The sequence below is a fragment of the Coregonus clupeaformis genome, chromosome 16 (assembly GCF_020615455.1).
Source record: "Coregonus clupeaformis isolate EN_2021a chromosome 16, ASM2061545v1, whole genome shotgun sequence".
Lineage (NCBI taxonomy): Eukaryota > Metazoa > Chordata > Actinopteri > Salmoniformes > Salmonidae > Coregonus > Coregonus clupeaformis.
This window is the reverse complement of record NC_059207.1, coordinates 20300140-20327760: the sequence shown is the minus strand read 5'-3', so window position 1 is coordinate 20327760 and position 27621 is coordinate 20300140. Positions and strand designations below refer to the sequence as shown.

Here is a 27621-nt window from a genome sequence, read left to right as displayed (position 1 = left end):
GGGAACACTAGCTCCCAGGTGGAGGGGAACGCTGGATCGCTGGTGGATGGAACATTTGGTCACTGGTGGATGGAACACTAGCTCGCTGGTGGAGGGAACACTGGCTCGCTGGTGGAGTGAATACTTGCTCGTTCGTGGAAGGAACGCTGGATCGCTGGTGGATGGAACATTGGGTCGCTTGTGGAGGGAACACTGGCTCGCTGGTGGATGGAACACTGGCTCGCTGGTTGAGTGAACACTGGCTCGCTGGTGGAGGGAACCCTGGCTCGCTGGTGGAGGGAACCCTGGCTCGCTGGTGGAGGGAACACTGGCTCGCTGGTGGAGGGAACACTAGCTCTCTGGTGGAAGGAACACTGGCTCGCAGGTGGGAACAGGGAAATCATGCAGGGAATGGGCACACACAATCACAATACACACAAGTGTGTAAGAATACACATAAACAATCACGCACACACGTAGGAAACAGTCACAGACGCATCTTCTTTGTCTCTCTCTCTCTCTCTCTCTCTCTCTCTCTCTCTCTCTTTCTCTCTGTTGGATATCTTTCTCTTTCTCTCTGTTGGATATATCTCTCTCTCTCTCTCTCTCTCTCTCTCTCTCTCTCTCAGTACTTTACATTGTTATTATATCCACTCACCCCTAAACAGATTATTTTGTTTATTTCTTCCTACATATCAACATTATGCAAATCAGCTGGGTCTTGCTGTTGGTTGGTAGTTAGTGGTTGGTGTTACACTTGAAGGCATTAAACAAGCATATGGTTGTTGTGTAGCCCTCAGTGTAACATGTTTCTGGTCTATCTGGGTTAGGGTCAGTCTCTCAGTGTAACATGTATCTTGTCTATCTGGGTTAGGGTCAGTCTCTCAGTGTAACATGTCGCTGGGTGTATTAAAACAGTACAGATGAGCCCACTGCCCCTGTCCTGTGTGTATAGGATGCTCATCTGCAGTGTCACGACAAAGGAACAAGTCATGCTAAATAGGAAGTGTCACGACAAAGGAGCAAGTCATGCTAAATAGGAAGTATTGAGACTTTAGTTGTCTGTGCATGACTATGGTTTCTTATAAGGTATCACTACACCTTGGGGATCGGATTATACCTCGTGGTTCGGTTACCAATTGGTTATTGAAGCCATCTCAAGCAGTTTGATCATGATCATGTTCTCTCTAGTGCTAGATTATAAAGTCAGTTGTATAGTAATTTTACAAGTGCTGATACAAGTTTAAGTACTTATTTGTGTGGAGCTTTGAACACAAAGTCCTCTGTCACCCGATTACAAGCAGAGCCAGTTTCCTGCTGAGCGGCGGGTTGGGATTCGATCCCTGTTGATTGTGAATTGGACAAGGCTCCAGTATGTCGCTAGTCGCTAGCTATCCAAGAGCAATCCTACCATCCAAACCATCTGATCCTCTTGGCATGCTTCCAGTCAGACCCCCCCCTTTCTCTACCTCCTCCACTCCTCCTGTCCTCTCCTCCTCTCCTCTCCTCTTATGATTATTTCATCAGTCTAAATTCTTTATGCTGGAGTGCCGTGGATTGGAATTAACCTTGGTAGAGCTGGGAGCCGGGTTGGGTTGGGTTGGGTTGGGCTGGGCGTAGAGACATACATACAGACAGACACATAACCACTAGAGCTATTTGGTCGAGGCATGGTGTGGCTCAGTCCCGGTCCCCCAGTTGGATTCCTCTCCTCCATTAGTGCCATCTGTGCCTTTCTGTTCCCGTCTGTGAGGCCCGCCCACGCCAAAACCACTGGTGTTTATCTGGGACGACCAGGGACGGTGCCCAGAGCTACCCAGAGCTCTTAGCTGGCAATGATGTGCACTTTACTCTGACTGACTGAAACTAGGGGAGGGGGAAAGACCAGGGGGGAAAGAGTGGGAGAGCAGGCAGGATGGGAGGCATAGCATAGTGGGGCAGGAAACAGCTGAAGGTACCCTTCTGTGTGCTTCAGGAGAATTAAGCTTATCCCCGGACCATCAAACAGGCAGTGCTGGTGTTGCATGCTGGGATGGAATGAATGTTTGGTGGGAAATCTTGTATGCGTGAACGAACTCAATGACTGTCTGACCTCATAACCCTTGGACAAACAATCATGGAAATAATGGTTGAAAAATCTCAAGATGACCAGGCCGGTGATGTCATAGGGCCCAGTGTATAGCACAATCATATGCCTGATTCTTTACCTTTATTTAAAGCTTTTTCGATGGAACTGTTCTCTTTTCTTTTTGTGGGCCTAGCGGTTAAGAGGTTGGCCCGGTAACCGAAAAAGTTGCTGCTTCGAATCCCTGAGCTGACTAGGTGAAATCTGTCGATGTGCCCTTGAGCAAGGCACTTACCCCTAATTGCTCCTGTAAGTCACTCTGGATAAGAGCGTCTGCTAAATGACTAAAAATGTTAATGTCAGATGGTCCAGCACCATCCTCAGACAACAGCTTTTATTTTTAGTGTAATTCTCCTTTAGTGGATAATGCCTAAAATACAGGATAAGATATTGCTATGTCACATGACTGGGCAAAACACAGGGTGCTAGTCATATGTGGTCAAAGGTCTAATTTTTGCCCCATGCATCAAAATGGCCATCTAATCATTCCACTCACCTAAACCTCCTTGATGTTTAGTCCACTGAACAAAACAACACACTTGAAACTAATACCCCCGTCAAAGAGAGTTACCAAAGAGGAGGAGATGGGTCCAATAGCATTCATGTGGCTTACAGTGAACCTGCAAGGAAGCATTTCATTGTGTGTATCCTGTGCATATGACAAATAAACTTGACTTGATGTTAGACTCAGCCTCCCATTTTCCAGTGGACAGGAGGCTCTCAGTTGACGTCGACTGTAAAGCAGCTGATCTCTGTGGTTCGGGTCTCCTTAACCTGTAACAGATTTCTCAGCTGGCTGCTAGCAGTGTATATGATGAGGTGATCTTTCCTTTCTCCTCCCATGTCATGAACTAGAATGTGAGCCAATGATGAACAATCTGTAAACAGTATGTCGCCGCCTGCCAGTGTCAAATGTTTTTACTGCTGGCTATAGATTCATAAAGACATCAGGTCTCCCTCCCTCCCTGCCTATCTCCCTCCCTATGGGCCCCGGGTTCAAAAGTAGTGCACTACAGTATACAGTGGGGGAAAAAAATATTTAGTCAGCCACCAATTGTGCATGTTCTCCCACTTAAAAAGATGAGAGAGGCCTGTAATTTTCATCATAGGTACACGTCAACTATGACAGACAAATTGAGAAAGAAAAATACAGAAAATCACATTGTAGGATTTTTAATGAATTTATTTGCAAATTATGGTGGAAAATAAGTATTTGGTCAATAACAAAAGTTTCTCAATACTTTGTTATATACCCTTTGTTGGCAATGACACAGGTCAAACATTTTCTGTAAGTCTTCACGAGGTTTTCACACACTGTTGCTGGTATTTTGGCCCATTCCTCCATGCAGATCTCCTCTAGAGCAGTGATGTTTTGGGGCTGTCGCTGGGCAACACGGACTTTCAACTCCCTCCAAAGATTTTCTATGGGGTTGAGATCTGGAGACTGGCTAGGCCACTCCAGGACCTTGAAATGCTTCTTCACGAAGCCACTCCTTCGTTGCCCGGGCGGTGTGTTTGGGATCATTGTCATGCTGAAAGACCCAGCCACGTTTCATCTTCAATGCCCTTGCTGATGGAAGGAGATTTTCACTCAAAATCTCACGATACATGGCCCCATTCATTCTTTCCTTTACACGGATCAGTCGTCCTGGTCCCTTTGCAGAAAAACAGCCCCAAAGCATGATGTTTCCACCCCCATGCTTCACAGTAGGTATGGTGTTCTTTGGATGCAACTCAGCATTCTTTGTCCTCCAAACACGACGAGTTGAGTTTTTACCAAAAAGTTCTATTTTGGTTTCATCTGACCATATGACATTCTCCCAATCCTCTTCTGGATCATCCAAATGCACTCTAGCAAACTTTAGACGGGCCTGGACATGTATCTGGCTTAAGCAGGGGGTCACGTCTCGCACTGCAGGATTTGAGTCCCTGGCGGCGTAGTGTGTTACTGATGGTAGGCTTTGTTACTTTGGTCCCAGCTCTCTGCAGGTCATTCACTAGGTCCCCCTGTGTGGTTCTGGGATTTTTGCTCACCGTTCTTGTGATCATTTTGACCCCACGGGGTGAGATCTTGCGTGGAGCCCCAATGCTGCACCAGAGCATCCGTTGCCAATGGGGCATTCGGGTGCCTCATCGAGAAAAATAGGCGACACTGCAAGTTTTCCTCACGATGCATAACATCTACGTCAGCCCTGGCGAAAAATGTCCCATACCTGGGAGAGCCTCCACTCCTGATGAAGCGGCCGGCTTAGGCTGTGAGATGAGTGGCTTGCACTCAGCGCTGGAAGGGCCATATCAACAATAGCCCCCCGCGGTAACTACTTCCATCAAAGAAGCCATCATTCCCAGTAGTTAAAACGCACCGTGACCAGCGGAGCTGGAACCCGGACACCCCCCCCCCCCGTGGAGATAGAAAAGCGAGAACAATAAACTCATTAGAACACTCATTTAGAACATTCATTTAGAACATCAGAACACTATTTTAGAACGTTAGAACACTAATTTAGAACGTTAGAACACTCATTTAGAACAGTCTTTCAGAAGCGGAATAAGCTAAAGTAGAGTCAGACAGCTGTTTTTCTGTTTTCTTATGAAGACTAGAGACTGAATACAGGACAGTAGCATGGATGTGTGGATGTGTGTAACACTGCTTGCCCCCTCGACTACGCCTCCACCAGCCAATCGACTGTAATAGCCGGCAGCTCACGAGCATTCTAAGTTTGTAGACTCTGAGGTGCTTGGAGAGGGCACGTAGGTGTAGAATTGGAGGCAAAAGTCCTGTACCTTTTCGTAACCAGGAATACCGGCTGTACCAGCGGTACACGGATCTTCGATATAGAAACTACTCGGATTGCCTGCTTCTGGAGACGGGAGGATATTTCCTCCCTCAAAACGGATGCTGAGGCCTCGGGAAAAGTCGACGTGATGACGCTGCAGAAGCGTGGGGGATGCACATCAAATTGTAGCCTGTATGTACCCTGACGTCAGTGTTCGTATTATCCAGGGCGACACTGCGCATGCACACCATTGGTCGGAGCAGACAGCGAGACTCCCGTGAAGTGCCATCTGAAGGAGTGGGATGCCACCTTGTGGACTGGGAGAGATTGGTTCTTCTTCCGTTTCCACCACTCTTGACAACTGTGTGTCTGAACGAACACTTGTCATTGAAATCACACACTTTATAACACCCGTGGACACTGTGGAACTCGGTTGAAAAAACGGTGTATATGTGCCAAGGTTTGCCTAAAGCCCGACCCACTCTGGGTACCAGGGCTCCGGCGATCAGTGACGTATCCTGATTGGCCATGCCACCTGGGATTATTACTGTTGTCACAATGAGCCTCACTAGGTTTAGGCGGTAAGCTGTGTTCCAGCACCCAGCGCTGGACCGCACGCATTACAAATAGACCCAGGGGACAAACGTTATCGTGGAGGTTACCCTACTGACCAGTCAAAAGGTATTTGCCTTGTAACCTAGCTGGGAATTGGACAGACAGCTCTGAAAAACAGACCCCTTCAGACAGAGGCGATTAGTAACCTAATCTAATTCCCACGACTCCGCTACCAACAACTAATCGCCTATAGAGCCCATAACCTGTGTCACTAGATACCCCATAGGGACTGGTGAGCTACAGGCAGGAATCTGGAATGAATCCCAGTAATGAGCCACCTATGGGGGAGGGGCGTCCCCTTCTGGACAGTGACCCAACTTGTCACTCTCACCCTGGGGAGATTGATATACCCTTTGAACCCTGTGAAGTTAAGCATGCTAGGTGACATTAGCCAGGAGGCTTTGTAGCTATGCAATGCTAGTTTAGCTAGCCCGGTCTCAAAAGTCCACGTTGGACCGGATCAATTCATCAACAAGTCTGGGAAGAGAGGCAACCGAGGCAGACACAGCCAGCGTGGGGACCGCCGAACCTGACAGCCCTCTCTCTTCGATTAGCCTCTTGCAACTGGCGACAGAGCATACAGGAGACGGGTTGGGCATGGGCAGCCACTGCATACCCCACGCCCAGCCAGACAAGACATTTGCTCAGATCCAACTCCGCTTTCTGCCCCTCGGACCCAGCCGAGGTACCGGCATCCGGGAAAAGAAAGTCGCCATCGGTAATTCCAAACTTCCTCAAGAATGCTACACGTCTTTCCAGGGAGTTTGTATGCAGTACGTGGCAATGCGCACATGGACTGGTTTGAGCGAGGGGCTGCCTGAGCGCGCTCCAAGCCGAGACAAACTAAATATAGATTGTGAGTATCTTTCAGAGAAATGTTAGAACCGCATGACTGGGGACATGATCTTGACTCCGAACCCGGCTTCGCCATCGTCATCTCAGTTGTTTTCTTAGTAATCTTTAATCATTGCACCAGCAAATTGAAGAATAACTCATTGTTTGTGATTAGAAAATGTATGGGAAGAAGTACAAACTTCAGCACACAACGTCCAGTGGGTGAGCACGCTCTACCACTATGGGACAGTTTACGCAATGTCCCGTTTTCCAATTGGTTGTTTTAGTAGTGTGAATCGTTCCTGTTCACACCGAAGTGAAGAGCGATATAATTGAAGGAATTAATCCAAGCCTCACGCTTATTACCTGTGGAAGGCGGTGCTTCCAGTGAGGCGTGGATTTCATTGGTCTTGTAGATCCTTCAACCGAAGTCGCAAGAGTGTGACTCCCCATAGGATTTTGTACCGATGTTGACTGACTGAAAGGGAACTGATACCTCACAGCTGCCAATGACTAGACTGGATCCACAGTGTGTACCTAGCACTTGTATACGTTTTATTTATTCAATATTTCGCAGCCATTTTAGGGACGTGGCAATCCTCTCAAGCAGAGTAAAATATACATCCACTCAAAACCATATACAAGCCAGCTGTTCCGACCCAGATCAAACTCTGTTGGGGGTGCAGGATGGCTGGATTTGATTGAGTACTTCCAGCTCTATCTCTTTTAATCGAATGGCATGCTCACGTTCCTTTTCTAATCTGGCTGTACGTCCTTCTGGTTCTAATCTGGCTGAACGTCCTTCTGGTTCTAATCTGGCTAAACGTCCTTCTGGTTCTAGTCTGGCTGAACGTCCTTCTGGTTCTAGTCTGGCTGAACGTACTTCTGGTTCTAATCTGGCTGTACGGACTTCTGGTTCTAATCTGGCAGTACGGACTTCTGGTTCTAGTCTGGCTGTTTTTTCTTCTGGTTCTAATCTGGCTGAACGTCCTTCTGGTTCTAATCTGGCTGAACGTCATTCTGGTTCTAATCTGGCGGAACGTCCTTCTGGTTCTAATCCGGCTGAACGTCCTTCTGGTTCTAATCTGGCTGTTTGTTCTTCTGGTTCTAATCTGGCTGTACATTCTTCTGGTTCTAGTCTGACTGTACATTCTTCTGGTTCTAGTCTGGCTGAATGTTCTTCTAGTTCTAGTCTGGCTGTTTGTTCTTCTGGTTCTAGTCTGGCTGTACGTTCTTCTGGTACTAATCTGGCTGTATGGACTTCTGGTTCTAGTCTGGCTGTTTGTTCTTCTGGTTCTAGTCTGGCTGAACGTTCATCTGGTTCTAGTCTGGCTGTATGTTCTTCTGGTTCTAGTGTAGCTGCACATTTTTCTGGTTCTATCTGTTTTAACCAAATTGCCAGCTCAAACTCTAATTTCTGTTGCTCCAATCTCTCCCCATGTTCTCTTTCCTTGTGCTCGAGCTCTGATCTCTGTTGTTCCCATTTTGCCTTTAGTTCTACCTCTCTCAGTTGCACGTCTACGTGGGACCCTTTTCATCATCCTTCTCCATCAAAACAATATCGATTAACTCTGACTGCTGCTTTTGAATCGGCATGTGCAACTTTGTCATAATGCTTTGGAATGATGAGCAGATTCACCTTCGTACATTTATCCAGTATCTACCAAGTGGGGTTCCCCTCAAATGCTCCCAAATCAAAGTCCATATTTTTTCTTTACTCTGTGAATTTTTGCAAATTTCCACTGCTTCAGAGTGATTTGAGCAACTACAAAAAACATGTGACACCACATTTTTTTATGTTCCCCAATAAACCCAAAATTGTCACTCAACAGAAAAAGGGAACTAACAAATGAGCCACTGACAACCAAAATGAAACAGGTTTTAAAATGGTTTCTGAAAGGAATCCATGGGGTCCTACTAAGTGGTGGTCAAGCAACTCCAGCTGGGAAGATCCCCACCATGGACACCCACTGGATTTACCTGATAACACCATGGACACCCACTGGATTTGCCTGATAACACCATGGACACCCACTGGATTTACCTGATAACACCATGGACACCCACTGGATTTACCTGATAACACCATGGACACCCACTGGATTTGCCTGATAACACCATGGACACCCACTGGATTTGCCTGATAACACCATGGACACCCACTGGATTTACCTGATAACACCATGGACACCCACTGGATTTACCTGATAACACCATGGACACCCACTGGATTTGCCTGATAACACCATGGACACCCACTGGATTTGCCTGATAATACTATGGACACCCACTGGATTTGCCTGATAACACCATGGACACCCACTGGATTTGCCTGATAACACCATGGACACCCACTGGATTTACCTGATGACACCATGGACACCCACTGGATTTGCCTGATAACACCATGGACACCCACTGGATTTGCCTGATAACACCATGGACACCCACTGGATTTGCCTGATAACACCATGGACACCCACTGGATTTGCCTGATAACACCATGGACACCCACTGGATTTACCTGATGACACCATGGACACCCACTGGATTTGCCTGATAACACCATGGACACCCACTGGATTTGCCTGATAACACCATGGACACCCACTGGATTTGCCTGATAACACCATGGACACCCACTGGATTTACCTGATGACACCATGGACACCCACTGGATTTGCCTGATAACACCATGGACACCCACTGGATTTGCCTGATGACACCATGGACACCCACTGGATTTGCCTGATAATACTATGGACACCCACTGGATTTGCCTGATGACACCATGGACACCCACTGGATTTGCCTGATAACACCATGGACACCCGCTAGATTTGCTCCCAAACTAAAAGAAAAGAAAACCCACACCAACTTAGGTTAGGGGGTGAAAATAAATGTGGCGCAACCCAAACAGCGAGACACAAAATAAATGACTTTCCATTCACAAACGTAGAGGGAGCGCTAAACAGCAGTCTAACTCTTCCAACATCTCTCATACAAACTGGAGCATTGGCTCTGCAGCGCTTAAATATCAGCTGTGCCAACACAGGTGAAACTAACGACTTGACTAACAAGGCGACAGGAGGCGACATATCCTGACCTACAACAATGACTGTAATCATGTCCACACCTAAACAAAACCAACCTCGAAAAAAACGAAGAAAAAACGAAACGAAAGCCTGTAGCAACGAGAGGAAATGGCCTGGCATCATGATGTTGGCTGTAGCCCTGGTGGCTTTGATTTCCCTACAGGACAGATGGCAGCGCTATGTGGGCAGTGCGTGTCTGTGCATGTGTACTGACGCGGGGGCCCGTGTGGACTGATATGGGCGGCCTTGAGTACGGGAGGATTGCTCACACTCTGGCACTCCTTCTGTCCCCTTGCAGCTGTACTTCTCCCTGGCCTCAACTTCTTCATTTGTTCAATATGTAGCGAGAGGACAGAGGACAAAGCAGGAACACAATCTGATGGTTGAGACTTTTCTCGTTAACAATAAATGCCATTTTGACCCCATGCAGGGAAAGAGGAACTGTTGACTCAGTATGTTAGTTTGTAATGGAGAGGAAGACGTTTAACTGTAGCATTGTTCTTTCATTATTATATTTAATTTCAGCCACTAATTTATTTTTTCCTATAACCTGATTTATATATTTTTGGCGGCTGAAAGCTAAAGGACACATTGTGTCTTTTAGTCCCTCGTCCTTCCAAACAAATATCAAATATTATTGTTTACCATGTATTTCAAAATGTTTCATATAAGTTATATGGAAATATCTTATTAACTTATGTAAAAGATGAGCGCCACAAAATGGCATAGTTGGCAATGGTTCAAACTCTGGGTTCCGCAAACTACGGCGTCCATATTAGGAACTCTCTCAGTTGTCAGAAACTCCCTCAGTTGTGTTCTTGCTAAGGACTTCCTAATATGGATGCCGTACAGCCCTTTTTATTGGTCTCAGTCCCTCCTGTAGAAACTGGAGAGTGTAAGACAGCTCCTTGGGGACGTGTAGTGTTGTTGGGGGAATCAAGCTGTTCAGAGAGAGATGAGATGCAAAATCACACACCGACACGGACTCCACTTCTGGAGCCTTGCCCAAGTACCAGCCAAAACTCTGATCGACAAACATGTTCTTGTTCTCCGATGTCTGGCTGACTGGCTGCAGGCTGCAGACCTCTGCAGCTCCAGACAACATGGTGGGTCAGAGACCGAACCTTCAAACCTCGACCAAGATGGTATTTACATCGGCAGGCCAAAGCTATGGTCAGATAAGAAAAGAGGTATACACACAGAGTGCCATTTTGATATGGCAATTTTTGAGGGAGATCTGTTGCCAAACTTGGGAATACTAAACTCAGCACATGTTTTAGAACAATTTGGGAATACTGAACACACCACTTGTTTTAGAACAATTTGGGAATACTGAACACAGCACTTGTTTTAGAACCATTTGGGAATACTGAACACAGCACTTGTTTTAGAACAATTTGGGAATACTGAACACAGCACTTGTTTTAGAACAATTTGGGAATACTGAACACACCACTTGTTTTAGAACAATTTGGGAATACTGAACACACCACTTGTTTTAGAACCATTTGGGAATACTGAACACAGCACTTGTTTTAGAACAACTTTGGAATAAATTGACCTATAACAGTTAGGATCAGCTTGATCTCCCCCTTTAATAAAGGACGCACCGTGGCTGCCTTCCAAAGCACTGGGAACCTCCCCAGAGAGGAGAGACAGGTTAAAAAGGTCAGAGACCGGCTTGGCGATGGTAGGGGCTGCAACCTTAAAGAAGAAAGGGTCTAAACCATCTGACCCAAAAATGCTCCTCATAGGACACATCACTGCACTCTATACTCCTCTGTAAACTGGTCATCTCTGTATGCCCGGCGCAAGACCCACTGGTTGATGTTTATTTATAAACCGTCTTAGGCCTCACTCCCCCCTATCTGAGAGACCTACTGCAACCCTCATCCTCCACATACAACACCCGTTCTGCCAGTCACATTCTGTTAAAAGGTCCCCAAAGCACACACATCCCTGGGTCGCTCCTTTTTTCAGTTCGCTGCAGCTAGCGACTGGAACGAGCTGCAAAAAACACTCAAACTGGACAGTTTTATCTCAATTTCTGTGTTGCTGCCATGTTGTGTTGCTACCATGTTGTGCTGCTACCATGTTGTGTTGCTACCATGTTGTGCTGCTACCATGTTGTGCTGCTGCTATGTTGTGTTGCTACCATGTTGTGCTGCTACCATGTTGTGCTGCTACCATGTTGTGCTGCTGCCATGTTGTGCTGCTACCATGTTGTGCTGCTACCATGTTGTGTTGCTACCATGTTGTGCTGCTACCATGTTGTGCTGCTGCCATGTTGTGCTGCTACCATGTTTTGTTGCTACCATGTTGTGTTGCTACCATGTTGTGCTGCTACCATGTTGTGTTGCTACCATGTTGTGCTGCTACCATGTTGTGCTGCTGCCAATTTGTGCTGCTACCATGTTTTGTTGCTACCATGTTGTGCTGCTACCATGTTGTGCTGCTACCATGTTGTGTTGCTACCATGTTGTGCTGCTACCATGTTGTGTTGCTACCATGTTGTGCTGCTACCATGTTGTGCTGCTACCATGTTGTGTTGCTACCATGTTGTGCTGCTGCTATGTTGTGTTGCTACCATGTTGTGCTGCTACCATGTTGTGCTGCTACCATGTTGTGCTGCTGCCATGTTGTGCTGCTACCATGTTGTGCTGCTACCATGTTGTGTTGCTACCATGTTGTGCTGCTACCATGTTGTGCTGCTGCCATGTTGTGCTGCTACCATGTTTTGTTGCTACCATGTTGTGTTGCTACCATGTTGTGCTGCTGCCATGTTGTGTTGCTACCATGTTGTGCTGCTGCCATGTTGTGTTGCTACCATGTTGTGCTGCTGCCATGTTGTGTTGCTACCGTGTTGTTGTCATGTTGTGTTGCTACCATGCTGTGTTGTCATGCTGTGTTGCTACCATGTTGTGCTGCTACCATGTTTTGTTGCTACCATGTTGTGCTGCTACCATGCTGTGTTGTCGTGTGTTGCTGCCATGCTGTGTTGTTGTCTTAGGTCTCTCTTTATGTAGTGTTGTGGTGTCTCTCTTTATGTAGTGTTGTGGTGTCTCTCTTGTCGTGATGTGTGTTTTGTCCTACTTTTTTTTTTGCCCAGCCCCCGTCCCCGCAGGAGGCCTTTTGCATCTTGGTAGGCCGTCATTGTAAATAAGAATTTGTTCTTAATTGACTTGCCTAGTTTAAAAAAAAGGTTAAACATATATATTTTTAGTATCTCAAACCTGTAGCTATGAATATTCCTTTTCTATTGTACATATTTGTACATGAGCTCACCCGAATTGTAGTGCGACGTTCAGTTGGATACGCTTTTCTAACGAAACGACCCTTCGGGTCTCTTTAACATATCTGAAGTTTTGCTTGACGTCACTTAGAAACTTTATTTACTTTATAGAAACTCAATTTCTCCAAATGTATTTCAGTCCAAACCTAATGGAGGGGTTTTAATGGTACCTGTTAATCATGAGACAGTAGCTTGGATCTATCTCTTCCTCTCTCTCTCTCTCTCTCTCTGACTACATGGAGAGAAAAAAACACCCCTCGTCACATCACTTCTCAATCTCCCCACCTCTGTCATCTACCCATCCATCCTTCTATCCTTCCAGTCAGTCATCCATCCATCCGTCTGATGGTATTCCTCTGACATCCCATGCTGACATGTAGACTTTTCTATTGTTCTCCCTCTCTGTGCTCTGTCAGGGCGGCGCACACAGGTGGGCGGAGCCTATCACCATCTCTCCCTCGCTGTGCGACTCACACTGCCAAGAGCTCACTGGCCCAGGAAGAGGAGCAGGAGAGCTGTAATGGGGTCGGACCATATTGTGCTACACCTGTTTAACCATTAGCACTATGCAGTGTTGTCTGAGTGACTCAAACGTTAGAACTAAACCAATGGCATGCTATGACATTTTGGAATTTCAGACTTCGGTGATTGTTAGTTCTCAAAGATGATCTTATTGAAAAATATATAGCTCCATTATCTTTTCTATATACTTTATATCTGGTTTTAGTCGTTTAAGTTTACACTGAAAATGTTTTACCATCACAGAATTTTTCCCCCACAAAAAAAAAAAAAAACATAGGACCATAGTCTCAGTCCCAGAATAGGACCATAGTCTCAGTCCCAGAATAGGACCATAGTCTCAGTCCCAGAATAGGACCATAGTCTCAGTCCCAGAATAGGACCATAGTCTCAGTCCCAGAATAGGACCATAGTCTCAGTCCCAGAATAGGACCATAGTCTCAGTCCCAGAATAGGACCATAGTCTCAGTCCCAGAATAGGATCATAGTCTCAGTCCCAGAATAGGACCATAGTCTCAGTCCCAGAATAGGACCATAGTCTCAGTCCCAGAATAGGACCATAGTCTCAGTCCCAGAATAGGACCATAGTCTCAGTCCCAGAATAGGACCATAGTCTCAGTCCCAGAATAGGACCATAGTCTCAGTCCCAGAATAGGACCATAGTCTCAGTCCCAGAATAGGACCATAGTCTCAGTCCCAGAATAGGACCATAGTCTCAGTCCCAGAATAGTACCATAGTCTCAGTCCCAGAATAGTACCATAGTCTCAGTCCCAGAATAGGACCATAGTCTCAGTCCCAGAATAGGACCATAGTCTCAGTCCCAGAATAGGACCATAGTCTCAGTCCCAGAATAGGACCAGTCTCAGTCCCAGAATAGGACCATAGTCTCAGTCCCAGAATAGGACCATAGTCTCAGTCCCAGAATTGTACCATAGTCTCAGTCCCAGAATAGGACCATAGTCTCAGTCCCAGAATAGGACCATAGTCTCAGTCCCAGAATAGGACCATAGTCTCAGTCCCAGAATAGGACCATAGTCCCTGCCCCTGCTCCTGCTGAGAAGCAGCTTTTCCAAAGTACCCCTCTCATTTTAAACCCCGGAAAATCCAGTGAACTTAGCTGCTCTGGTGTCTGCGGCCAAAACAGCATCTGATGTGCCTTATTTGTTGACTGTGTGAGATTAGACACAGAGGGTCGACATCCAGGGGCTTACCATACAGAGATGGAGCAAAGCCCGCACACACACACACACACACACACACACACACACACACACACATGTGTGCGTACACACTATGCGAGCGCGTACACACACTCGATATCAAGAGAGAAAACAAGGTGGATTCTATATTTTGTCTAAACTCCAGTTCTAGTCACAACCTAAGTGTGGATCTGCTAACTGTTGTGGCTGCCCCCTGCAACGTCGAACCATGGCAACAACCACCACAGAGTGGCTGTTGGACTCAACATTCTAGGAACACTGCAACGGTCTCCGATCTTTTATGGTATTTGGATGACGTTTTTGGATGCTCACAACAACTCAGTCATTGCATTGGCATCTGCCCGGTTAGTGCATCCAATGTCAGAATTGTGCTTTTGTCTCTGTGTGTGTATGGGGGGGAGGGGAGGGAGGGAGGGAGGGAGGGAGGGAGGGAGAGAGGGAGATAGGGAGAGAGAAAACAACTCAATCATTGCATTGGCATCCGCCCGGTTAGTGCATCCAATGTCAGAATTGTGCTTTTGTCTCTGTGTGTGTATGGAGGGGAGGGAGGGAGGGAGGGAGAGAGAGAGAGATGGAAGGAAGGAAGGAAGGAGGAAAGGAAGGAAGGAAGGAGGGCTTGGCACAGTGTCAGGGTTGTGTTTCAGTCTTTGGGTGTGGGAGAGTATTAGTGGGGGGGTTAGAGCTCCCTCTTGATGTCTGTATATTAGCTGGGTTAGAGCTCCCTCTTAATGTCTGTATATTAGCTGGGTTAGAGCTCCCCTCTTGATGTCTGTATATTAGCTGGGTTAGAGCTCCCCTCTTGATGTCTGTATATTAGCTGGGTTAGAGCTCCCTCTTAATGTCTGTATATTAGCTGGGTTAGAGCTCCCTCTTAATGTCTGTATATTAGCTGGGTTAGAGCTCCCTCTTAATGTCTGTATATTAGCTGGGTTAGAGCTCCCTCTTAATGTCTGTATATTAGCTGGGTTAGAGCTCCCTCTTAATGTCTGTATATTAGCTGGGTTAGAGCTCCCTCTTAATGTCTGTATATTAGCTGGGCTAGAGCTCCCTCTTAATGTCTGTATATTAGCTGGGTTAGAGCTCCCCCTTAATGTCTGTATATTAACTGGGTTAGAGCTCCCTCTTAATGTCTGTATATTAGCTGGGTTAGAGCTCCCTCTTAATGTCTGTATATTAGCTGGGTTAGAGCTCCCTCTTAATGTCTGTATATTAGCTGGGTTAGAGCTCCCTCTTAATGTCTGTATATTAGCTGGGCTAGAGCTCCATCTTGGTGCCAGTGATAGCTGGAGCCATACCACTGTACATTTTCTCTCCCATCAGACTGTCAGTAAGTCTGTCTGAGACAGCCGCTCCGCTGGGCCTCCTGTAGTCCACACCAGGGTTGCGGCATGGGGCAACATGGACCAGGGTTGCGGTCAATTCCAATTGAAGTCAGTCAATTCAGGAAGTAAACTACAATTTCAATTCTATAATTGGACATCTGTTTTCAAAGACTTTTCAATATACTGTAGAGTAGAAATTATTTATTTCAAAAGTTGCTAAATTTTTTAAAATTCAAATCACTTCCTGAATTGAGTGACTTTAATTTGAATTGACCCCAACCCTGGTCCATGTTGCCCCATGCTGCCCTATACAGGACATGTTAGTGGGATAAGACCACCACCATCAGGGGCCTTCATTGACATATTGTTGTTGTGGCGGGCAGGTTGATGGCATGTGAAGGAATAACAGTTGTGAGTGAGTCCTCACATTGTGCATTACGCATTCTGTTACAAGAGTATTGCAATGTGTAAGATATTTTCTTGACTGGTATATTATGTATTAATTGTATATTTTACATAGTATGAACATATTGCTTTTATATAGCTCAAAGTAGCATTTGTAATTACTTGTAATCTTCCAGTAAATTTTATTTAGTATATTTGTTTTATAATTAAACATTTTAAAATATTAAAATTATGTTTCTGATGAAAGAAAGTGTTTAATTTTCTATACAGTATGGGGCGGCAGGTAGCTTAGAGGTTAAGAGCGTTGTGCCAGTAATCGAAAGGTTGCTGGTTCTAATCCCCGAGCCGACTAGGTGAAAAATCTGTCGATGTGCCCTTGAGCAAGGCACTTAACCCTAATTGCTCCTGTAAGTCGCTCTGGATAAGAGCGTCTGCTAAATGACTAAAATGTAAAATGTAAATGTATGTTGTAATTTGTTGCAGAAAAAACGACAAAGTTTTACTTTTGTAGACTTGGAAATGTACAGTGCCTTCAGAAAGTATTCATACCCCTTGACGTTTTCTACATTTTGTTGTGTTACAGCCTGAATTAATATTGATTACATTTAGATGTATTTTGTCACTGACCTACACACAATACCCCATAATGTTAAAGTGGAAATATGTTTTTTGACATTTTTACAAATGAATTAAAAATGAGAGCTGAAATGTATTGAGTCAATAAGTATTCGTCCCCTTTGTTATGGCATGCCTAAATAAGTTCAGGAGTAGAAATGTGCTTAACAAGTCAAATAATAAGTTGCATGGACTCATGCTGTGTGCAATAGTAGTGTTTAACATGATTTTTTAATGACTACTCTCATCTCTGTACCCCACACATACAATTATCTGTCGAGCAGTGAATTTCAAACGCAGATTCAACCACAAAGACCAGGGCACCTATTGGTAGATGGGTAAAAAAAAAAAAGCAGACATTGAATATCCGTTTGAGCATGGTGAAGTTAATAATTACACTTTGGATGGTGTATCAATACACCCAGTCACTACAAAGATACATGCATCCTTCCTAACTCAGTTGCAGGAGAGAAGGGAAACCTCTCAGGGATTTCACCACGAGGCCAATGGTGACTTTAAAACAGTTACATAGTTTAATGGCTGTGATAGGAGAAAACTGAGGATGGATCAACAACATTGTAGTTACTCCACAATACTAACCTAATTGACAGAGTGAAAATAAGGAAAACCTGGTTGTCTGCTTTCCAACAGACACTGGGAGATGAATTCACCTTTCAGCAGGGACATAACCTAAAACACAAGCCAAATATACACTGGAGTTGCTTACCAAGAAGACAGTGAATGTTCCTGAGTGGCCGAGTTGCAGTTCTGATTTAAATCTACTTGAAAATCTATGGCAAGACTCGAAAATGGTTGCCTAGCGATGATGAACAACCATTTTGACAGAGCTTGAAGAATTTTGGGCAAATGTTGCACAATGTGCTTCTAAAAAGTATTGACTCAGGGGTGTGAATTTATTTTCAATACATTTGCTAACATTTCTAAAACGTTTTCACTTTGTCACTATGGGGTATTGTGTGTAGATGGTTGAGATTTTTTTATTTGTATTAATCCATTTTGAATTCAGGCTGTAACATAGTGGACTAAGTCAAGGGCTATGAATACTTTCTGAAGGCACTGTATTAACATATAAAATATTTAAGTGTGTTCCTATGCTAAAATAATTGGATTTATTTCAAATGTAATTGCCATTTTTGGGGAAAATATTACAATTTAAGTTTGAATAATATTAGCTGTAACAAATATTACAATGTGTTACGAGTGTTTATTTTATAAATAACTTATTTTAAATAGTGATGAATGTATGCAATTTTGGAGTCTAATACCATGTCTTATTCTTTCTCATTCCAGGGGAGATGTATTAATTTCAGCCGACTGCAGAACCGTTAGAGGACAAAGAATACCATCTACAACATTATAGACTCGACAATAATGACTATTCTCTCTGTGGAAAGCAAAATAAGTTTGTTTTTGAAGATCTAAAATCCCCAAAACGATAGTGTCTAAAGCCACTATCCATCTGCTTCTCTCCATTTTGTGTACAAAGGGGACTCTTCTCCATGATATCTCCTGCTTTCTCAAATCACATCATTATTATTATCTCAAATCATAACTGGGATATAACTTTATATTTTTCCACTTGTGGTTTTTTTGTTTCTCAAGAAGCCAAAGCGAATAAAGTGCGGCACAAACTGTGGCCGTTCGGATCCGTTTTTTTATTTTTTTGCCGACCAAAGGCTTAACATATTCTGACCATATTGTGCCTTCTGTGGAGAACCTTATTTCATGGACACAGACGGAAGCTATCTAAAAAAAAATAACACAGCGAGCGAGAGAGCGAGCAAGACTGTGTGCCTTTAGCGTGGCAGTAGGAGTACTCCCAGCGGGCCTCGACACAGTGCACAAGTCCATTGCCTCTTGGCAACATCTCATCACAAAGCCTCTCCAACTCCTCTCCCTCCACTATCGTTGAAAGATGCCCGGCGGGACCCCCTTTGACTGGAGATCCTGTCATTTTAACACTGAGAAGTGCACACGCATGACAAACTGTGGACAGCCAGGATGCCCTAAGGTATTGGAAGCAGTAGCTAAGACTTTGCCCTTTAATTTTGTGAAGACACCTTTCTTTCATTATGCACTCGAAACAGGGGGAGTTATTAGAGCGTTATCCCACCGCGGGCCAGGACAGGACAGCCCCTCTGACCAGATCACCACAGCTCTCTTCTACGGCTAGGTTTGAGGGATAGACTGCCTGAAGCCTGTGACATGATGCTTGGCTGTGTTCCCCCCTGTTTTGATGCAGTCTGCTGTATGCTCACTAAGGCGTACAACATCACAACCCATAAACCTGCCAGTCAGTCAGTTTAAGAGTTTTAAGATATAGATACAGCTCTCTCCCACTCCCTTCTGTCTCCAATCCTCCAAGGATCTCCCTGCTTCTGTCCTTCCCTTCTGTCTCCAATCCTCCAAGGGCCTCCCTGCTTCTGTCCTTCCCTTCTGTCTCCAATCCTCCAAGGATCTCCCTGCTTCTGTCCTTCTCTTCTGTCTCCAATCCTCCAAGGATCTCCCTGCTTCTGTCCTTCCCTTCTGTCTCCAATCCTCCCAGGATCTCCCTGCTTCTGTCCTTCACTTCTGTCTCCAATCCTCCAAGGGCCTCCCGGCCACCCTCCAGTCTCAGCCCTATAGCTTCACTCAGCAGCAGAATATCAACGTTTAATTAAAGTAATTAAAGAGAACAGCAAGCAGCAGCCTGTGAAGAGTTGGTCGTCTTTTATTTTATGCCTTTTGACATTGAAAGACCTCTAACTGTATTTGAGAGAAAGAGACCACCCCATCCTGTCTCCTTGGCGACGGTTTGGTGCACCCTGGCTGTCCGAAACACAAACACAAAACCAAGGCAACGGATGCGACGTACGGATAAGTATTGTTCATTTCCAGAAATTATGTTACCAAGCCTTGCACGCAGCGCTCCACCACCAAAAAAGCGGTAGTATATATATTTGTTGTAGATTTCTCAAGCGTGCTGTCATGACGCCAATCCCAAATGATGTCAGCGAGAGGGGAACACTGTGGGGGAGGAGAGGGAGCAGCTGAAGAGAAAAGGCTCCAACGATCCAGTCACTTTGGATACGGTACTTCAGATGCAAAATGGATATTCGAGTCGAAATCTGACAAAGCGCGCCCGGTTTTGATGGGAACCGGTATAGACAATGACCAGTGGCTGGGTCAGTGGGATGTCTCTGTGCAACCAGGGAAGCTTATCAAATGACACTAAAAATAAGTTCAACAACCATCAAGTTTCAGGGGGAATGGGCCTGGATTTTCACATTTGGTGGGCATGCGAGTGTGCACGAGACGGGTTGGGCGTGCACGTCGTCTCCGACTTAATTATTCCTTTGTTTTGTTATCTGGGTGGACAGGAAGGGACAGGGATGATGCTGATGGTCAGATACACAATCCTTAGGGTGCTGTGATATTAGTAAACATATTTTAGTCTCTTGCCTAATCTTCAGTGTGACATTTTAGTAGGATAATCAACTTGGTTTAGATGGACTGTAGAAGAGGATATTTAGCCGTTTTTATATCACATTTTTATGTTACATCTGAGAGCACAGAGCTGCTATTAACCCATACTAATTAGTTATTTACATACCAGCCAAATCACAGCTCTCCGCCCTAACAACGCTTCACATTGGTTTTAGGAGCCCTCTCTTTCCACTGTGCCATCTCCAAATGTTCCAAAGATCTAATTTGTAACTTTTTATGCAAAATATTTAGAATATTGGTTTTTATATTTTAATACACTTTAAAGATTGCTTTCTTATAAAGAATTGTTATGTATTTTTTTGCACTTTTGTTTTGTATTTTTTTGCACTTTTGTTTTGTGCATTGATCGATGGAATTTTATGTGAAATGCCCAAAGAGACACATTTTGCAAAACCTTTAAAAGTTGGTTTGAATGTAGTTATTTCACTATATTCTTTTGTAATTTTTATTTAGAATTGGAAACATTTTTCTAAAAAAACAAATTTCTACATTTGTTTTATTCACATTTGGAAGGTTGTAAATTATGCATATGTTTTATCTTTTTCAAAAACACACGTTAAAAAACAGGTAATCGAAACAGTGTTCAACTATGTATAAAACACTGTATGTTGCTATAGTTTATAACAGGAAGTTTTATAATTTAATTTCCTGTTTGAAAATCATATATAGCAAAGTAGTCTATGAAAAGCACATTCTTCACTCACTGTATCATGCAGTGTTTCTACTTTATTGTACTTTGTGTGTCCTCATGTCTGCAGTTCATATATTCTCATATATTATCATGTATTGTCATAAATTGTCATAGCACTTCAGGAGAGCGCTGTCCTAGAGGCTTTGTAGAGACAATGAAAAACAACTGTTTTCCTAACTTTGTTTTCATCTTTGATATATCATTTCAAGGGTCTGCAATTGCATATAATGTAATAATAATAATAATAAAGTTTTTGTTTCTTCCGTTTTTTTTTTTACATTCAATAATTGTTCACTGCTATCCCATGGTAGCGTTGTTACCCATTGTAATGTTAAAATGGTCAAGATTGTCACGTGTTGAGTTTATTATTAAACCATCCATTGGAAACTGGACATCCCATTCTTACACGTAGTCCTCTGCTACATAGTGAAGAAATGGCCTGATACTATTTGAGTATGAAGGTGCTAAGGGCTACGTTTAATTGGGTCTATACAGATTTATACGGGCCGACAGGGAATGTGATTATATGTTGTATGTGGACAGAGATAGTGGACAGCGACCGGCCTCTCCCCCCCCCCCTGTGAAGCCTAACACCGGAGGGACACACACACACACACACACACACACACACACACACACACACGGACAGATGTAAACACACACACACACACACACACACACACACACACACACACACACACGGACAGATGTAAACACACACACACACACACACACACACGGACAGATGTAAACACACACACACACACACACACACACGGACAGATGTAGACACACACACACACACACACGGACAGATGTAGACACACACACACACACACACACACACGGACAGATGTAGAAACACACACAAAACGCTCCAAGGACCACAACGCCCCAAAAAAGAGGTCTTCCATTTCGTAAAAATATGCACTTGTACACCTGTTTTCACTACATTTTAATGCTATGATGAGATGCGTGCTGTGTGTGTGTGTGTGTGTGTGTGTGAGAGAGAGAGAGAGAGAGAGAGAAAGAGAGAGAGAGACTGTAATCTTACACTGGAAGATACCAGTACAGTCATACAGTAACTTACGTCTGCGGCAGAAAATACACTATATATACAAAAGTATTTGGACACCCCTTCAAATTAGTGGATTCGACTATTTCAGCCACACCCGTTACTGACAGGTATATAAAATCAAGCTCACAGCCATGCAATCACCAAGAACTGTTCATCGGGAGCTTCATAAAATGGCTTTCCATGACCGTGCAGCCGCACACAAGCCTAAGATCACCATGTGCAATGCCGAACGTTGATTGGAGTGGTGTAAAGCTTGCCTCCATTGGACTCTGGAGCAGTGGAAACGCGCTCTCTGGAGTGATGAATCACGCTTCTCCATTTGGCGGTCTGAAGGACGAATCTGGGTTTGGCGGATGCCAGGAGAACGCTACCTGCCTGAATGCATAGTGCCAACTGTAAAGTTTGGTGGAGGAGGAATAATGGTATGGGGCTGTTTTTCATGGTTCAGGCTAGGCCCCTTAGTTCCAGTGAAGGGACATTTTAATGCTACAGCATACAATGACATTCTAGACAATTCTGTGCTTACAACTTTGTGGCAACAGATTGGGGAAGGCCCTTTCCTGTTTCAGCATGACAATGCCCACGTGCACAAAGCGAGGTCCATACAGAAATGGTTTGTCGAGATCGGTGTGGAAGAACTTGACTGGCCTGCACAGAGCCCTGACCTCAACCCCATCGAACACCTTTGGGATGAGTTGGAATGCCGACTGCAAGCCAGGCCTAATCGCCCAACATCATTGCCTGACCTCACTAATGCTCTTGTGGCTGAATGGAAGCAAGTACCTGCAGCAATGTTCCAACATCTAGTGGAAAGTCTTCCTAGAAGAGAGGAGGATGTTATAGCAGCAAAGGGGGGACAAACTCCATATTAATGCCCATGATTTTGGAGTGAAATGTTTGACGAGCGCGTGTCCACATACCTTCGGTCATGTAGTGTATCTATAATACAAGCTCTGTTTTTATCGACAGCCTGTATCACTGTGCTTCCAGTTCATCTGAAGGTTTCTGTGCCTTCTGAGGACGCACAAACGCACAAACACACACTCAAACACACACACACACACACACACACAGACGGTATCACTTGACACTAACTAAATCATCAGCGTCCCTTCATAAGCAGATTACTTTGCTCATCTGACCATTACACTCGGCTTAGAACGCTTAACCGTCACTAACGGTTACTGGAGTTATTGAAGGCCATATTTTAATATGCTTTAATATTAAAAGGCTATATTTTCATATGCTTTAATATTAAAAGGCTATTTTTTCATATGCTTTTAAATATAAATCTACCAGTTTCATTAACTGCTTTTTCAAAATATATGCTTATCTGCCTATTTACCAATCCCCTTATCCACAGCAGCAGTAACCACGGACTGATTGAGCAGTTTGGAACACAGGATATGTAATACAGCAGAAATACTGTTATAATCCATGTTGAAATATATATATATGCTGCAAAACCTGAGCTATCAAGTGATGCCTTATAATGTGCAGCAAAACTGTATAGAGCAGCTATCTTACAGTACTCTATCTTACAGTACTCTATCTTACAGTACTCTATATTACAGTACTCTATCTTACAGTACTCTATCTTACAGTACTCTATATTACAATACTATATCTTACAATACTCTATCTTACAGTACTCTATATTACAATACTATATCTTACAATACTCTATCTTACAGTACTCTATATTACAGTACTCTATATTACAGTACTCTATCTTACAGTACTCTATCTTACAGTACTCTATATTACAATACTCTATCTTACAATACTCTATCTTACAGTACTCTATCTTACAGTACTCTATCTTACAGTACTCTATTTTACAGTACTCTATATTACAATACTATATCTTACAATACTCTATCTTACAGTACTCTATCTTACAGTACTCTATCTTACAGTACTCTATATTACAATACTCTATCTTACAATACTCTATCTTACAGTACTCTATCTTACAGTACTCTATATTACAATACTATATCTTACAATACTCTATCTTACAGTACTATATCTTACATTACTCTATATTACAATACTCTATCTTACAATACTCTATCTTACAATACTCTATCTTACAGTACTCTATCTTACAGTACTCTATCTTACAGTACTCTATATTACAATACTCTATATTACAATACTCTATATTACAATACTCTATCTTACAGTACTCTATCTTACAGTACTCTATCTTACAGTGCTCTATTTTACAGTACTCTATATTACAATACTATATCTTACAGTACTCTATCTTACAGTACTCTATCTTACAGTACTCTATATTACAATACTCTATCTTACAGTACTCTATATTACAGTACTCTATATTACAATACTCTATCTTACAATACTCTATCTTACAGTACTCTATATTACAATACTATATCTTACAGTACTCTATATTACAATACTCTATCTTACAGTACTCTATCTTACAGTACTCTATCTTACAGTACTCTATATTACAATACTATATCTTACAATACTCTATCTTACAGTACTCTATATTACAATACTATATCTTACAATACTCTATCTTACAGTACTCTATCTTACAGTACTCTATCTTACAGTACTCTATATTACAATACTCTATATTACAATACTCTATATTACAATACTCTATCTTACAGTACTCTATCTTACAGTACTCTATCTTACAGTACTCTATTTTACAGTACTCTATATTACAATACTATATCTTACAATACTCTATCTTACAGTACTCTATCTTTCAGTACTCTATCTTACAGTACTCTATATTACAATACTCTATATTACAATACTCTATCTTACAGTACTCTATCTTACAGTACTCTATATTACAGTACGCTATATTACAGTACTCTATATTACAATACTCTATCTTACAATACTCTATCTTACAGTACTCTATATTACAATACTCTATATTACAATACTCTATATTACAATACTCTATCTTGCAGTACTCTATCTTACAGTACTCTATCTTACAGTACTCTATATTACAATACTCTATCTTACAGTACTCTATATTACAGTACTCTATATTACAATACTATATCTTACAATACTCTATCTTACAGTACTCTATATTACAATACTCTATCTTACAGTACTCTATATTACAATACTCTATCTTACAGTACTCTATCTTACAGTACTCTATATTACAATACTATATCTTACAATATTATATCTTACAATACTCTATCTTACAGTACTCTATCTTACAGTACTCTATATTACAATACTATATCTTACAATACTCTATCTTACAGTACTCTATCTTACAGTACTCTATCTTACAGTACTCTATCTTACAGTACTCTATATTACAATACTCTATATTACAATACTCTATATTACAATACTCTATCTTACAGTACTCTATCTTACAGTACTCTATTTTACAGTACTCTATATTACAATACTATATCTTACAGTACTCTATCTTACAGTACTCTATCTTACAGTACTCTATCTTACAGTACTCTATATTACAATACTCTATATTACAATACTCTATCTTACAGTACTCTATCTTACAGTACTCTATATTACAGTACGCTATATTACAGTACTCTATATTACAATACTCTATCTTACAATACTCTATCTTACAATACTCTAGCTTACAGTACTCTATATTACAATACTCTATATTACAATACTCTATCTTACAATACTCTATCTTGCAGTACTCTATCTTACAGTACTCTATCTTACAATACTATATATTACAATACTCTATCTTACAGTACTCTATCTTACAATACTCTATATTACAATACTCTATCTTACAATACTCTATCTTGCAGTACTCTATATTACAATACTCTATATTACAATACTCTATATTACAATACTCTATCTTACAATACTCTATCTTACAATACTCTATCTTGCAGTACTCTATATTACAATACTCTATATTACAATACTCTATCTTACAGTACTCTATCTTACAGTACTCTATATTACAGTACGCTATCTTACAGTACTCTATATTACAATACTCTATATTACAATACTCTATCTTACAGTACTCTATCTTACAGTACTCTATATTACAGTACGCTATCTTACAGTACTCTATATTACAATACTCTATATTACAATACTCTATCTTACAGTACTCTATCTTACAGTAAGTACTCTATCTTACAGTACTCTATCTTACACTATGTTTGAGTAGCATGCTAACATACTGAGTGCATAAGTTAACAGAGTCTGTATTTATTTAGATTTTGTTGATCTGAATTGCTTTCTTCCTATGACTCAGTAATGCCACTGACACTGGTATGGCCAATATGGCCACATCAAAATGGAAGTCCTCTGTTGATATAGTTATTCCTCTACCCGACAGGTGGTGTCATTCCTACGCAAATAGCTGCCATGTCTTCCTTGTCATGTGTCCTCCTTGTCAAACAGCCTCCTCTAGACCAGAGGAACCATAGATCTACAGTAAGAATGATCTTGATAGAAGTGTCGAGTTAGCCTGGTTAAACCAGACTGGATCAGTGGTGAATGAAGCGTGCCGTGTTAACCGGTGGTCAGCACCTGGCCAGACTCATACAACCTCTTCATGTGAATAAGGAACCATCTAAACTGCAAGGTCTAAAATACAAAATGTACGCTATAAGCCGGTAAGAGCTGGGGTTATGCCTTTCAAATCTGGAAACGTAAAATGACTCTGCTTCATCATTAAGGTGGATTTAAATACATCCGACTCGGGATACGTGAGTACAGTTGCTTATTATGTCAGTTACAGTATTTGAATCCATCTTGAGACTAGATATACACTGTGGGATGGGATGAATCCATCTTTAGACTATATGCACTGTGGGGTGGGGGTGACCAGAACGTATATTTATTTCACAATTAATTGCAACTGTTGATGTAACAACACAGGGTCAGGAGTTTTTACTGGCAATGTGAACTGACCAGGAAAAACTCCATAGTGGGACAAAGTTATATATACAAATAATATACACTGCATAAAATACAAACAACAAGTTGTATTTTACAATACTTTTATTTATTTAAATTTAATTAAATACTAAGTACCTTCGCCAATCCACTAAAAACTCCATATTCAGATGTTAGAGTCTCACAACACAACCGAACACAAAACAAGGTCTTAACATAAATAGTCTTTGAGATGAGTGAAACTCTAGTTCCTGTATTCTCATTTTTAATGGAGTGTCTTAACCATCGTAAAACCCAACTCCTACTTCTGTCAGTTCCCTGAGAGTTGTTCCAGTGAGCGGTGGTCGTACACCGCGAGCGTTGGCCCTCTAAACCTGCTTGGGTTCACAGGTTATCCACAATGTCACAGTTGTCTCTGAGATTTGGGTAACTACACGATCAAATACTGTCTGCAGAGAGAGAGAAGGAGAGGGAGATGGAGAGATGGTGAGAGAAAGATGGGGGTGGGTAATGGAGAGAGAGAAAGAGAGAGAGGTGGGGGGGAGAAAGACTAACCTTTCAAAGAGGGACCCTGTTTTCCCAGTGGAAGCATGGCTGCATGGACCATTTAA

The 27621-nt window shown here is 42.7% G+C and overlaps 2 protein-coding genes across 2 annotated transcripts in view; both read left to right on the top strand.

Moving 5' to 3' along the window:
- Positions 1–21402, top strand: part of LOC121545287 (anthrax toxin receptor 2-like) — a 117979-nt gene extending 96577 nt beyond the window's left edge. Inside the window, exon 16 of the mRNA XM_041855715.2 lies at positions 18111–21402. Coding sequence (XP_041711649.2) covers positions 18111–18124 — 14 coding nt within the window. The 3' untranslated portion in view covers positions 18125–21402. The remainder of the gene's footprint in view (positions 1–18110) is intronic.
- An 843-nt stretch (positions 21403–22245) lies between these two features.
- On the top strand, positions 22246–27382 carry LOC121545608. Its single transcript, XM_045225958.1, has 3 exons — positions 22246–22306; positions 23576–26228; positions 27325–27382. The coding sequence occupies exons 1-3, from the start codon at positions 22246–22248 to the stop codon at positions 27380–27382; spliced, it is 2772 nt and encodes a 923-aa protein (XP_045081893.1).
- The last annotated feature ends 239 nt before the right edge of the window (positions 27383–27621 follow it).

Excerpts from the sequence above, each read along its gene's own strand:
- LOC121545608 (XM_045225958.1), top strand. The coding sequence starts at position 22,246 with ATGGCTTTCCATGACCGTGCAGCCGCACACAAGCCTAAGATCACCATG. Across the intron at positions 22,307-23,575 it reads CACCATGTGCAATGCCGAAC|CAAAACTGTATAGAGCAGCT; the intron begins GTTGATTGGAGT and ends TATAATGTGCAG. Across the intron at positions 26,229-27,324 it reads TTACAGTACTCTATCTTACA|TTCCCTGAGAGTTGTTCCAG; the intron begins GTAAGTACTCTA and ends TACTTCTGTCAG.